General features: G+C 41.1%; 1 protein-coding gene across 1 annotated transcript in view; it reads right to left on the bottom strand.

Moving 5' to 3' along the window:
• MCTP1 (multiple C2 and transmembrane domain containing 1) overlaps nucleotides 1-16,039 on the bottom strand; it is a gene marked incomplete at its 3' end in the record, with an annotated part of 232,985 nt that overhangs the window by 121,062 nt on the left and 95,884 nt on the right. Inside the window, exon 2 of the mRNA XM_079548229.1 lies at nucleotides 11,504-11,618. Within this exon, the coding sequence (XP_079404355.1) occupies nucleotides 11,504-11,618 (115 nt within the window). The remainder of the gene's footprint in view (nucleotides 1-11,503; nucleotides 11,619-16,039) is intronic.

Consider the following 16,039-nt stretch of genomic DNA (forward strand, 5'->3'; position numbering starts at 1 on the left):
CAATGAGGTGATTGTCCCCCTCTAATCTGCTCTTGTGAGCCCCCATCTGAAGTACTGTGTCCAGGTCTGGAGCCCCCAGCACAAGAAAGACAGGGAGCTGTTGGAAAGGGTCCAGAGGAGGGCCAAAAGATGATCAGGGGGCTGGAGCACCTCCCCTACAAAGACAGGCTGAGAGAGCTGGGCTTGTTCAGCATGGAGAAAAGAAGGCCTAACTGCAGGCTTTCGGTACTGAAAGGGAGCCTACAAACAGGAGGGGAATCAATTCTTTGAAAGGGTAGATAACAGGAGGCCAAGGGGAAATGGTTTTAAGTTGAAAGAGGGAAGATTTAGGTTGGATGTCAGGGAGAAGTTCTTTACAGAGAGAGTGGTGAGGTCCTGAAACAGGCAGCCCAGAGAGGTTGTCCCGTACATGGAGGTGTTCAAGGCCAGATTGGATGTGGCCCTGGGCAGCCTGGTCTAATATTAAATGGGGAGGTTGGTGGCTCTGCATGTGGCAGGGGAGTTGGAGATTCATGATCCTTGAGGTCCCTTCCAACCCAGGCCAGTCTGTGATTCTGTGATCCTGTGATAATTATAAGACTTCACTCATGAGTTTCAAATCTTCCAGATAAAGCCACGCAGTAAGACAGTGCTGTACTTCAGCAGCTCCTGAAGTACCACTATTGACTGTGCAAAGTCAATAAGGATTCTTTGAAAAGGTGGCAGACTCTCTGTTCCTAGCAAGCACCAGCCAAACTTACACATACACATGCTGTTAAAGTTGAACTCAGATGATGTCCATTATCACAAAGATGGTTAACTGATCCTGCAAAACAAAAGCTCCTCCACCTCCACAGGTCCAACTAACACTTACAGGACCAAGCACTTCTTACGGAGACATCTCCCAGGATGGATTTGCAAGTTTAGGATTTAGATTAGATCCTGGAAGTAAAGAAGGTAAAGACATTTTGCAGGATAAATACTCAAAATGTTTTTGCGAAAGAATACTAAACTGTTTTCCAGAAGGAACTATAAGAATGAAAGTAGGAGAGAAAATTCAACAATGGCAGATTTGGCCACAATAGTAATTTTAAAAAGATCTATGATAGAAAGACATTCTCAGTGCATCCTATAAATACACATGATTAACTCCTGAAGCTTTCTAAGTCTTTTCAAGATATTTGTCTCCTTGTCAATCAGACTGTGTTTCTTCATGAAATCTTATTTAATATAATGGGATAAACTGCTTATCAAAGAAAAATCAGCAACGAACACGGGGCAAGATGGAACCATGGGATCAAGCAACTGCTGCAACTGAGAAAGACTGAGGCAAAGGTATGCACATTTCTCTACAGTATTTCTGCATTTGACTCAATATAACCAAAGTCAAACATCCAGCACATCTGAAAAAGCTGAGCTGAAGATCCACTGTTAGAATGTGAGAGCCAGACATGGAATGCCCAACGGTAAATTTTAAAATCTCACACTACAACCAGAAAACCGATTACTGTAGTTCATAAAAAAAAAACGTTAAAACAGCACATCCAGCTGTCATTTCATCTATAGATGCTTTAAACTTCATCCAACAAGGAAAAAAAATAATACATTCTAGAAAAAAAGTGAGCCACTAGTAAGTATTTCTCTTAAGCTAATTAACTGATATAATTAAAATCATTTAACTACAGCATGCATTCATTTTTCCACTTCTGCTTTTCACTTACAGTCCAGAACAACTTTGAGAACAAAACAGAGAGCAACATTCAAGCATAGTCCAGAGCTACAAGAGATTGTGCCCAAAGCTTCCACTTCCAATTCAGATTTTCATCAATGCAATTTTAAATCTAGTTTCTTTTTCTTTTTTTCTTTTTTGAGAATATTAACAAGGTGGTGTTTCCTGACCACTGAGAAATCAATAAATACAATATTACTCTCTCCCTACAGCTTCAGTCATAAAAGAAAAGCAAATAACACAATTCATTCAGGTCTCCCTGGTAGGCAGTTAATGACAGTGAGCTATACAGACCTTCATTTAACCAACACAATTTCCACAGCACTGTATTTTCTACAGAGATTTGAGGCTAAGTACTAATGTTAGAAAAGTTTTGTCCCGCCTGCAGTTCCTAATGCAAGTCACAAGACTCCTTTAGATTACAGAACACAGAATCACCAAGACTGGAAAAGACCTCCAAGATCATCCCATCCAATTGTCCATCTACCACCAACATTTCCCCATTAAACCATGTCCAATAGTACAACATCCAAAGATGAGGACTTGCAGTCTCAACCCCTGCTCTCATTGCGACTTCCCAGACATCTGCTGGAAATATCGTACAGCAGAAAGCAAACAGTCCTGGATGTTCCCAGAGTGTGTTGGAGATAACGTCCTGACACAGCTGGAGAGGAGCCAACAAGGGGAAGCACACTCCCGGTTGCAATGAGAGCAGGGGTTGAAACTGCAAGTCCTCACGTTTCGCTGAACAGAGACCTTTGGCTGGAACTCAGAAACAAAAGAAAGGTTAATGGTTGCTGGAAGAGGGAGGATACAACTTATAAGGATTAAAAATACACAGTGAAACTGTGCAGGGGGAAAATTAGAAAGGCCAAAGCCCAGCTAGAAATAAACTTATCCACTAAGGTGAAGGACAACAATAAATATTTCTATAAACACATTAAGAGTAAGAGAAAGGCTAGGAAGAACCTCCCGCCCTTGTTCTCCCAGAGGAGAACACAGTGACCAAGGATCAGGATAAGACTGAGGTACTTAATGCCTTCTTTACCTCAGTCTTTAATAGTAAGACTAGATGTTCCCTGGGAATACAGCCATTCGTGTTGGAAGATAGGGATGGGGAACCGAATAGGCCCTGCATACTCCACAGTGAAACAGTTTTGGACCTGTTTTGTGAGCTAGACGCTCACAAATTCATGCAGCCAGATGGATTGTAACCTGGAGTGCTGTGGGAGTTGGGAGATGTGGTTACCAAGCCACTCTCCATCATCCTTCAACAGTCCTGGCTATCCCCGGCTGACCAGCAATGCCCTGGTGGACTGAAGACTGGTAAACACAACACCCATCTTCAAAAAGGGCTGGAAAAATTTTCCTGATAGCTACAGACCTATCAGTCTTACACTGATGCCAGGGAATGGAACAGATAATCTCGAGAGCCGCCATGGAACAATTGAAGATCAACCTGGGGATGAGGCCCAGTCAGCATGAGTTCATGAATGGTAGATTGTGCTTGACAAACTTGCTATCATTCTATGACAAGGTGACCCACTTAGTGGATGAAGGCAAGGCTGTTGATGTGGTCTACCTCAAATTCAATAAAGGCTTTGACACGGTCCCCTACAATATCCCCATGAAGAAGTTGACTGCCCATGGTTTGGATGTGCAGACACTTGACTGGGTAAAACACTGGCTGAACGGCTGGGCCCAAAGAGTTGTGGTCAATGTGGTCAATCCGTTACCCAGTCTGTCCTTTACCCCAGAAAAGAGTGTACCTGTCCAAGCCACAGGGGATAGTATCAAAGGCTTTGCTGATGTCTAGACAGACTATGTCAACAGCCTTTCCCGCATCCACCAAGCATGTCAACCGATCACAGAAGGAGATCAGGATTCATTATATATCTCCAACAGAAAGCACCTAGGTCCCACCCATCACACTGATTTGAAAAGATGCAAGCTTTAAAGAATATTAATGGGAAATCACAGTAAAAAAATAGGCTTTATTTGCATAAAGCATGTATGAGGACTGTTGCAGTGACAAGCAAAAGATAAAACAAGAAATAGCCAACAAGTACAGAAAAAAAAGTTTCATCACTGCAAGAAAATGGTTAATGTACACATTTTTAGAAGCAAAAATAACATCAAAGTGCATTCTTAATTAATTTATGCTTAGACTGATAATTTAGCCTAAGATGTGTTTCTATTAGTCTTCCATTTTTTATTTCAATCTTGGGATTGCTTTGTTTGATCTACAGTTTTTAGGAAAAAAAAAGTAAATAGCTGAAGTAGTGACACTAGAGTGTGTAAGTCATGAAAGGGTCCTCACACATACTGTGATGGCCTTAATAGCAATGACTCCAGAAAGTCAACCTGTCCCTCACTCAGATGTTCTCAAACAGGAATACAGGCATTTCTCATAAGGCAGCTCATGAAATTCCAGAGATTCCTTATGTATCAGAGAGCAAGCCATTGACAATGTCAGTCTGCTCTAATTTGCTAAGTAATTCAGAAAACTCAGGCATCACTGTAAGCGTGTTGGACTTTCCAAAAAAAAAGAACCCATACTGATAAAAGATAAGCATCGGTGAACCTTTATTGTGCCTCTTCCTTAACCTCAGTGCTTCACTAGATTTTTACTTATATCTGATCACCAAATCATCATTATGCAAATAAATCTATGATAGAAAATTTACTCCTACACTTTGATGTATAATTTATACCATGTTAACTTCATATAAGTACAGAGGTGTGCAACAACTTCAATTTCATAATTCTCGAGAAGCTTAGGTAGTAGTTAGTAAAACAATTTGGTTTTGATTCACTCAATCAAGTCTTCTTTCACTTTCTTTCTGGGCCTTTCCCTTTCTTCCCAACTCCATCCACACTCATTTCCTTCTTAGCAAGGTTCCTCAGTGTCAACTTACTTTCTTACAATCAAGTCAAATGAAAAAATGGAAAGACGTTTCTCAAGTATGTTTCAATTCAATATATCAAGCAGAACATCTAGCAGTTTCAAAAATTTTGTACATCCTGTATTTCAATATTGCAATATGTAAAGTCTCATTACAAGAAACATAAAGCATATGTCAGCTCAGAAATAATGGTAGTCCAATATTAAAGCTAGGAAATACATTTACTGCAAATCATTTTCCATTAATTTAACAAATACAAATTTGGTTTGTTCACTTATACAAGTGCTTACACTAAAAACTACAGCTTTCCTACAAGTATTCCTGGTTTCTGTCCTTCTGTCTACGTCGCAAAGAATTACCTCCCTAATTCACAAAGAGGACAATAGTTAATTTAAAAAGCACTTATGGAATATTAATATCTTAAGAATGAAAATGCTAATTACAAATTCAGTGAACACACAGGTGTTACAAGATGTAGAGATCTTCTAATCAAAAGTCAAAAGGGAATAGAAAACTCTAATTATTCAGTGCCCATTAAAAAATTATGGGTTAAAACAATCACAACTTTTAGTCTTTCTTTCTAAGACTTGTGTCTGCCAATGAAAAACACAAACTAAAGATTTAAATGAGGCCAAAATAAGCATTTAAGAAATACCCATTTAAATAACTAACTAATTACAAAATCATAGTAATATTTAGGTTGGAAAACACCTCAACCATTAGGGCTTATGAAACAAAAGGAGCATTTACAGAAATACAGTATGTGAAACTTCTCTTAAATAACATTTTAATTTACTAGTTAAAAAACATTAATGTTTTTATGTCATTATTTTTTTAAGGTCATCAAAAGAGAAAAAAACCATACAGACGTAACAGCAGTATGCTAACAAAGTAACACTTCCAATTCTTGTTCAGACATACTAAGCCCAAAAGTGTTTGATTTCTTCTAATGACTTAATTAAGAGATCAGATTGTTCCACCTGAATCCTCAGAGAACAATTGCATTTCCACAATTACTATAGCAGTACAGTGATGCAGTACTTAAACCATGCACTTCAGTAACATACAAGGGCTGCTCCAAAAGTAATACCTGTATTTCATGATGTTGGCCTACATGGTTGTATGGCAGTAGAGGTTGAACCTTCTCACCAGAACTCATTACATGTCATTGCTGTGTGACAGATGGCAGCAGAGGGGCCATGATACAGAAGTACGTATGGAACAAAGGTGTATCACTGAAATCCTCCATGAGGAAAAAAATGGCACCCACTGACATTCATCAATGGATGCTATATGTTGATGGAGATCAAACAGTAGGTGTGAGCACAGTGAGACAGTGGGTGGTGCATTTCAGCAGTGGTGACAGAAATATGAGAGATAAGAAATGTTCCAGATGGCTGTGCAAATTTTTACGTGTGCAGCATGCAAGCTGTTGTTCATCACTAGTGAAAATGAATAATGGTAGTGACTAGGCAGGAAGAGAGTGTTTTGTACCTGAGAATTTGCTCTATCAAATAGTGTTATTGTGCTCTTTGTAATTGGGGATCCCTCCAATTACTGGGAATCCCCCAGAAGGGATTACTTCCGGAGCTTACGCATTCCAGGTTATAAGTGACTAGACTGTTGATTAATCTTTCTTTTTCCACCTTATTTTTAGCTCTGTCAAAGTCCTTTTGGTTTACCACTATTACTTTCACTACAGATATACAGATTCAAAGCTTCAGTGTGATGTTTTCAACTCGGAATGACAGAATCACAGGGATTGAAAGGGATCTCTAGAGATCATCAAGTTCAACTCCCTGCTAACACAAGCTCCCTACAGCAGGTGGCACAGGAAAGTTTCCACAATGGATCCTGAATATTTCCTTCTCCACCACCTTTCTGGGCAGCCCTTTCCAGCACTTTGTCACTCTAACAGTTAAGAAGTTCTTCCTAGTGTGGAACTTCCTGTGTTCCAGTTTGTGCCTGTTACGCCTTGTTCTATTGCTGCACATCTCTGAAAAGTGTCTGCGCCCAGTGACTTGACTCCCACACCTCAGACATTTATAAACAATTATGAGATCGCCTCTCTGTCTTCTCCAGATTGCAGTCCTAGGACTCTCAGTCTTTCCTCATAAGGAGATGCACCAGGCCTCTAACCATCTTTGTGCCTCTCCATTGGACTCTCCCCAGTTGTTCCCTGCCTTTTTTGAGCTGGGGAGCCCAGAACTGCCTTGCCTATACAGTACTTCAGATGTGGCCTCACCAGGGCAGAGTAGTGAGGGACAATCACCACCCTTGAACTGCTGGCTATGCTCTTTTTATCACATCTCAGGATAACACCGGCCTTCTTGGCCACAAGGTCACATTGCTGGCTCACAACCAACCTGTTGTCCACGAGGACACCCAAGTCCTTACTTGCAGAGCTCCCCAGCACCAGGTGAACCCCCAACCTGTACTGATGCATGCAGTTATTCTTCCCCAGATGTAGAACTTCACACTTGCCCTTGCTGAATATCATCACGTTCCTCTCCACCCACTCCTCCAGCCTGTCCAATCTTGCTGAATGGTAGCAAAGACTTCTGGTGTGTCAGCCACTCCTCTCAGCTTCATATCATCAGCAAACGTGCTAAGGGCGCACTCTATCCCTTCATTCAGGTCATTAATGAATAACGTCGAATGAGACCAGGATCAGCACGGCCCCTGGGAAACACCACTAGCTACAGGCCTCCAAATAGACCCTGTGCAACTAATCACAAACCTCTGAGCTCTGCCATTCAGCCAATTCTCAATCAACCTCATTATCTACTCATCTATCCCACACTTTCTAACCTTCATTACAAGAATGCCATGGGAGACATTGTGAAACACCTTTCTGAAGTCAAGGTGCACAACATCCACTGCTCTCCCCTTATCTACCCAGCCAGTCATGACATCACAGAAAACTACCAGATTGGTTAAGCATGATTTGCCCTTGATGAATCCATGCTGACTACTGCTGATAACCTTCTGCTCTGGAAGAATCAGAAGAATTCATCTCCATCTTCTGGAGATGCCATCCAGAACAAGCTGTTCCATCACCTTTCCAGGACTGTCATATTAGAAAGCAGTAGGTAAAAACCTCGAATTTTAAGAGGGCTTCTCCATTACGGTAATGTAGCCAGCAGTCCAGCTGAAGAGCCTCTACACTAATGCATATAAGACAGCAAATAAGCAGGAAGAGATGGAAACCATGGCATTCAGTTAGAAATTATGACCTAGCAGCTGAAGAAGCTGGGATTGTTCAATCTGGAGAAGAGAAGGCTCAGGGGTGACCTTTCCACTCTCTACAACTACCTGAAAGGAGATTGTACTGAAGTGAGAGTCAGCCTCCTCTTCCACATAAATAGCAATAAGACTAGAAGGAATGGCCTCAAGATGTGCCAGGAGAGATTCAGGTTGGACATTAGGAAATAATTCTTCTCCAAGAGAGTGGTCAGGTGTTGGAATGGGCTGGCCATGAAAATGGTGGAGTCCCCATCCCTGGAGGTGTTCAAGAAACGTTTAGATGTTGTACTAAGGGCCATGGTTTAGTGGGAAACATTGGTAGTAGGTGGACTGAGTTTTCCACAGCTCTTAGGGAAAGAGGCTTGGAAAACAAATGTTGAAATCTAACTAAGTATGTCGTTTACTTTAGGAAGGGCTTAAATAAAGCAAGTCCCATAGTTGTAAAACATATCTGTGGTCACAAAAGGATTCTGACAGAAGCACAAATGTAAACTGTATCCTCATACAGATGAGATGGCATTGGGCACCACAGCTGAGTGGTACTCGGAAAGAAAGCTGTATCAGACTGAGGGCAGAATCTTCTATAAAAATGAGAACTTAAAATGAATAATTACATTTCCTTCTGACATACTTGTGCAGAATTATTGTCTGCAATAACAAGAGCTATTTTCCACACTTTGAGAAAGGAACAGCAAGATGTTGGTCCTCTCATTAAGAATGTTCTGTTCTTCCATTGTTGTGACTATAAACAGTGCTATTTATCAACTAATAGCCACGACAAATACTGGCATTGCTAGCCACATAAATAAAGCTGCAATCTTTTCCCTTTCTTTAGCTGCAATCTTTTCCCTTTCTTTAGAGAATGTTATGGTGACTCTTTTTATAAATTTGGGTAAGACAAAGCGTGCAGAACATTCATGCCATGAGAATTCAATGCTGAATTCAAATACTGCAATATGTTCAGCACCAGTTTTCTAAAAAGATATGAGAAACTAAAGTTCAAGAATTAAGGAGCAAAAAGCTGAATTTAAAACCAAAAGTATTTTCTACAATATAGTTTCATTATGCTTTTGGAGTGAGAGTCATAAAACTCAGAAAAAGAACAATGGTCAGGCTTTAAGCAGAGAATCTGAAGATTTTGGAGAGAAGGTGTTACGTCTTATAGTATATGCCATCTTCATGATATTCCTGAGAAATCTTCCACTCTCTGATTTTAATATCCAACACATCAGTCTTGACAGCTCCATTTGGCATTTGGATATATATATTTACACAGTGCTTCCAAGAGATTGTCCCATAATCACCTTCTGGCTCAAACTCCCTAACACAAGCAGTGCTAAAGCATGTAGGCAATGCAAAAGAAATGCTCGTACTGGCTCAGAATGAACTTACAATGAGACAAAGTATTCTGTCTACATTGGTGTCTCCAAACAGGTATTGATGGGAAAATGAGAAGGTGGCAAGCAAGCAAATTATTTTCCTATAATGTCCTTTTTCTATGCACCAAGAATTTAAATTAAAAAACAAACAAACAAACAAACAAAAACTTTGAGAATTGTGTTTATATTTTTTTTTCCCTTCACCTTTCAGTATCTTAGTGAACTTTCATGAACTTGGCGCATCTCCTCTGGTATCCATAGAAACTCCTAGTATTAATTCAGTTTTACATGCTCATTGTTAGTGAAACATTTCTGGGTTTACTTAAAACAAATATATATGTATGTATATGTATAATACTCTAGAAAGCATTCAGAGAAAAATGACTTCCCAACCTTAATCCCTTTCTGTGCACTTTCCACTCAGCAGCTATCTAAATCCACAAAGTGCTTTCCTAATGCCTACACAGTGCCCTCAGAATCCAGTTTTGCGGATGCTGACAATATCTCCACTCTGAGAATCTCCAAGGGAAAGGGAAAACAAACGAAACACAGAGCAGAACAGCGGATGTTCAGGCTTAGCTTGGTGTCCTGAACAAGTTACTATTTTTGTATTTTTCTCTCTGGGTTTTGAAATCAAACACACAGTCAGTGTGGGAAGAAGCATACCTGTACCTCCCCACCGGACCTGAAGAATCCTTATACTTCTTTATGGCAGCACACACTCTTCTTGACACAACTGCAGTGACTTGCTAAAACAAACCCCCCCATTGCTTGAGATAGAGGGCTGAGTGTTTTCATGGTCAGGAAAGAATTAAGAAAGAAAGGCATCTACTTTTTGTGGTAAGAAAACAGGCCACAAGACTATTCTGTGAAAACAAGCTCAGTATCTGTCTTCTCCCTCCAAAAGGTTGACCTAAAATTTAGTACTTGCTCAGTGTTTTCAAAAAATGCCTTTAAATTTCTGTCTAAAGTGAAACCTCCAAAACAGGGTGACAAACGTGCAAAATAACTTAGTGTTTAGGCATTGCAGAAACATCAGAAGTAGCACAAGGTTGTTTGATTCTGAAGTAGCAAGTTTTTGAACAGATCTTTGAAAGCACTTAACATCTTACAGAGCACCAAATACTCAGTTCAGAAACTGGGATTCTACCTCAGGAGGCAGATTTCCGGCCCTTTGTTTACTTTAGACTCCTGTATTATCTGGAAAATATTTACAGATTTTTTCCTTGCAAACAAACCAAAATATTTATAATCACATTTCAGTTCATTTATAAACAATAGGAATGGCAAATATAAATGAACTACATGATAACATTCAAAAACCAGACAAGCTATGTGGATGTCCCTCCAGCTCATTAAACAAAACGTTTTAGTATTTTTATTTTTAATGAATGCCAGGTAAAGCTTGATAGCCTATCAATACGCCTTGAGGAAGAACATTAAAAAAGTAATCTTGCAATAATGAGAATACTAAAATTTCAATTCTAATGATGTAGTTATCAGTGGAGTAGTATCCCTTTGATGTAAACAGCTTTCTTGGTTTCTGCTACTGTACTTGAGACCTGAAATCAGCCAAATAACTTCACCAAGTTTACACAGAAAGCCTCTATACAAAACCATTTTTTCAGTTGCAGATATACTATGTTTTCTCTCATAACAAATATATTTTCACTAGTTTATTAACTAGATTTATCATGCTTAAATAGCTGTTCAGGAATGGCATTACTGACCAATCTAAAATAAGCTACAGTTGTATGTGCAGTCATTAAGATAGCCAGTTGTGTTTCAGTGGGTCAAAATACATTTCAGGAATCATGCGTTGTGGCTTAGTGCAAATTGTGAAATGCCAACATTGGACCAGCAGGTTGACCAACAGGTAACACTTGGACCATTAAAGAGAGGAGTTTTACTGCTGTCTTAAAATACAGAGCCATTACTTATGTTAAGCAGTCAAGGAACAAATTAACTACTGAACAGGACAGCTGTAATCTGAATGGTTAAATTAGATCTATCACATCATTCCTAGCTTGAAATTAGAAATAAACTAATATTACCTTCTATTACTTTTCTTCCTGTGTGCGTTTAGCTGTCCTGAGCTCCTTTTGCTGCATGCCCTTGAACCAAAGAACCTCAACATGGTTTTAAACAGCATCTAACACAAATTTAAAACCTGGATTCCTAAGCTTTAATAATCTTGTTAAAATTAAACCAATGGAAATCCAATTTCCCAAGTATTAAGATAGTGTTTACCAACATGTACTTACCTCCACGATCTCGTGCTGCTAAATTCTGTCCTCTTCTTAAAGTAATGTCCAGTTGGTACATTCCGGGATCCCCAGAGGGAAAATCTGCATTACTAGGTCCAACTGAACTTGTTTTCTGGAGGAGAAAAAAATACAATTGTTGATGTTACTAAAAGTTTCAGATAACGTTCATTTTTCCCTGGCAATATCATCTTGTTGAATTATGGCTAGGCTTTATATCATTCCCCCATCTTACAGCTAACAGAACCAGTGCCTGTCTTCAGCATGATAGAAATCCAAAAAATCCCTTTTTTGTCCTTGCGTTTGCAAAAGGATCCTTTGTTATTTATATTTATTATGGCAACCTCACTTTTTAATTACGTTCATTTTCACTCCTGGTCTGCTAAGACAGGTTACTGCACTGCTTTGAAAATTCCAGAATCATGGAAGGAAATTGGTGAAGAATATCCTTGGAGAAAATCGAAAAATATCCTAGAGGCAATAAACACAATTCAAACTCTTCATTTGCAATATATGCCTTTTTTGCTCTGATTGTTTGCCAGAGCAAAGATAGGATTCTCAGATTATTTTTATGAATTGTATCAAAAGAAATAAAAAATTAAGGGAAGTCAGAAGAAAAGAAACCTCTCTGGACCACATGAATAGTAATTACATTGCTGTCCCCGTTGACAAAGGAGAGAAATTGTATTTCCTCCTAAATTTATAAATTTTTGGAGAACAGTTCTGAACACATCTCTCTGTAAGTTGCATCTAATTAGCATTAATGTTTTGAACACTGCATTTAATTTTAAGGCTAAGATGGCTGTACGTATTATTCATTCGCAGTACAGATAGAAGTTTCATATATCATACACACAGAGCATCACCACTACGTCCTATGATAGGACGTAAATCACAGAAGCATAGAAAAACTTAAGTTGGAAGGGACCTTAAAGATCATCTAGTTCCAGCATTCCTGCCATCTATATCAGGCTGCTCAGGATGTCATCCAGCTTGATCCTGAACACTTCCAGGGACAGGGCATCTGCATATAGGGCAGCCTGTTTCAGCACCTCACCACTGTCTTGAGTGAAAAATTTCTCCTTAACATCTAACCTAAATCTTTTAGTTTAAAGCCATTCCCCCTTACTCTATCATTATCAGACAGTGTAAAAAGTCAATCCCTCTCCTGATTGTAAACTCCTTTTATGTTTTGGAAGAGCACAATGAGGTGTCTTCAGAACCTTCTTCAAGCTGAACAAGCCCATCTTCCTCAATCTTTCTTTATAGGAAAGATGCTCAGCCCTCTGATCATCTTCATGGCCTCATCTGGACCTACTCCAACAGCTTTCCATCCTTCCTAAAGATGGGGCTCACAAAGGCAGAGCAGAGAGTGGACAATCCTGATGCAGCAGGGAACGTGGTCGCTGAGGACAAGGAGAAGGCTGAGATCCTCAATGCCTTCTTTACATCTGCCTTTAATAGCCAGATCAGTTATCCTCTGGGCTTTTTATGCTCCGATCTGGAAGTCTGGGACACAGCACAGAATATGCCCCCAGCAATTCCAGTGGAGACAGTCAGAGAGCTCCTCCTCTGTCTGGACTGTCACAAGTCCATGGGACCGGATGGGCTGCACCCTCGGGTGCTGAGGGAGCTGGCGGGGGTGATTGCCGAGCCCCTCTCAGCCATCTATCAACTCTCCTGGTTAACTGGTGAGGTCCCAGAGGATTGGAGGTTTGCTGATGTGACTCCCATCTTCAAGAAGGGCCGCAGGGAGGATCCGGGGAACTATAGGCCTGTCAGCCTTACCTCAGTACCAGGGAAGGTTATGGAGCAAATCATCTTGGATGAGATTGCACAGCATGTACACAGTGTCCAGGGGATCAGACCCAGCCAGCACGGGTTTGTGAAAGGCAGGTCGTGCTTGACCAACCTCATCTCTTTCTACGACTGGGTGACTAGTCTGATAGATGAGGGAAGGGCTGTTGATGTAGTCTTTCTAGACTTCAGCAAAGCCTTTGACATGGTCCCTCACAGGCTTCTTCTGGGGAAACTGGCTGCCCATGGTCTGAACAGATATACACTTCTTTGGGTAAGGAACTGGTTAGAGGGCCGTGCCCAGCGGGTCGTGGTGAATGGAGTGAAGTCCAGCTGGCGACCCGTTTCAAGTGGTGTCCCCCAGGGGTCGGTACTGGGGCCGACCTTGTTTAATATCTTTATTGATGACCTAGATGAGGGGATTGAGTGTACCCTCAGCAAGTTTGCAGATGATACCAAGCTGGGAGGTGGTGTTGATCTGCCTGAGGGTAGGGAGGCCCTTCAGAGGGATTTAGACAGGCTGAACCGCTGGGCTGAGGTGAACGGGATGAGGTTCAACAAGGCCAAGTGTCGGGTCCTCCATTTTGGCCATAACAACCCCATGCAGCGTTACAGGCTTGGGGATGAGTGGCTGGATGAGTGTGAAGAAGAGAAGGACCTGGGGGTGTTGATTGATGCTCGGCTGAACATGAGCCGACATTGTACTCAGGTGGCCAAGAGGGCCAACGGCATCCTGGCCTGCATCAGAAATAGTGTGGCCAGCAGAAGCAGGGAGGTGATCATCCCCCTCTACTCAGCACTGGTGAGGCCGCATCTCAAGTATTGTGTTCAGTTTTGGGCCCCTCACTACAGGAAAGATGTTGAGATCCTGGAGCGTGTTCAGAGAAGGGCAACAAAACTGGTGAGGGTCTGGAGCACAAACCTTATGAGGAGCGGCTGAGAGAGCTGGGATTGTTTAGTCTGGAGAAGAGGAGGCTCAGGGGAGACCTCATGGCACTGTACAACCTCCTGAAGGGAGGTTGTGGTGAAGAGGGATTTGGCCTCTTCTCCCAGGCAACGAGCAGCACACGGGGCAATGGCCGCAAGTTGTATCAGAGGAGGTTCAGGTTGGACATAAGGAAGAACTTCTTCTCTCAGAGAGTAGTCAGGCACTGGAATGGCTGCCCAGGGAGGTGGTGGAGTCACCGTCCCTGGCAGTGTTCAAGACGTGTCTGGATGACGTGCTGCGTGATATGGTTTAGTACTAGTGGTGGCAATGGTGATGAGGAGACGGTTGGACTGGATGATCTTATAGGTCGTTTCCAACCTAGTGATTCTTGTGATTCTTGTGATTCTTGTGAATCCTCCCTCTCCCTGCTGCCACCCCTCCTCAGGTAAAGTACAAAACACTGATGGCCTTCCAGGCTGCAGGAACACAGCAACAGGTCATGTCCCGCTTTTCAAGGACAAGTGATATGAATGTTTGCTACATGGTTACAACTGCTCTGTAAGAAAAAAAATATTTATTTAATGTCTTGTTATCCCAAAGAAGAACTGTTCCTAATATATTAACCTTTGCTGCAACATGCACAATGCTGGCCATACCAAACACTGAGACATATGTTCATGAGTTAGACACCAATGAAGATTTTGAAAACAAGTTCACTTCAGAGAAAATGGCTAGATGAGTTTTGATTTAGGGAAGGGGGTGTTGAAGATTTTCAAAGTTTATCTTCCAATTCTGTCCTTGTAAAGTAACTGCTGATGCATGCCTGAAACTATGAAAAGACCTTGTAAGACTACAATAGAAGTCACCCACCACCCACACTTCTAAAGGATTAACTCCTCTCAGAAGTTCTCAACACAAGCAGATACAAGGTTGAAAATAATAAAAAAAAAACAGAATTTCCACCTTGCCTTGGAAAGTTATGCAAGGGAGCGTCAAGGACCTTTTTCCAAGACAACAAGGAGTAATAAGCAAGACAGGCAGTGATGGGAGCCAAGTTGGTCAGTTACAGTAATGGATGAGAACATGTGAGAATGTAGAAATGTTTATTCCAGCAGTGCTACCTGACCAAAATTTCTAAGAGGGAAGACAAGCACAAGAAACAGCACTGCCTGTCACAATAATCAGTAGGCTAAAGAGTTACAGTCAGTTCTTCCAAGAAGGAAGAAGCTTGCAGCTGGAGAGACTGTGAACCACAAGGGGCCCAAGCGACAGGGCAGGACAAGCATGGACCGGAGTCGAGAGCAGCAGGCCTCAAGTCTTGCTCTTTACCTTCCTCTGCACTCCTCTGCGAGTGCAGTGCTAAGCCTCTAACAAGGACAGAAATAAGGAAAAAAATCATACTAGTCTGGCACTCAGTCTCATCCTGGCACTGGTGTTTATCAGAGTGTTATGTAAGATAAAAACTCAGCTCCAAAGTAAATCATCATCACTAATATTATCACTCCACTTTCTTGTCTGTCTGCAAGAACTTGCAGGTACAAAAGAACTGCAATGTTTTCCAATATTAATAACCTCTTCTTCCTATCTTCCTTGGGGAGTCCCTTTGTCCCTCTTCCCTTTTTATGTTCTTTGTTATAACACAAGCCCCGTGTTAAAATTAACATTAACATTTCCTCACTTCTATCTTTTTCACTCCTTTCCTATGCCTTTTTTTTTATTTTATTTTTTTTGGTGTCAAGCAGACCAGAAATGATTAGATAAGCAGTGTAATAATACTGCAGGACATAAAGAGCTGAATGAAATAAAAATGA

This window comes from Tetrao urogallus (genome assembly GCF_951394365.1).
Source record: "Tetrao urogallus genome assembly, chromosome: Z".
Classification (NCBI taxonomy): domain Eukaryota; kingdom Metazoa; phylum Chordata; class Aves; order Galliformes; family Phasianidae; genus Tetrao; species Tetrao urogallus.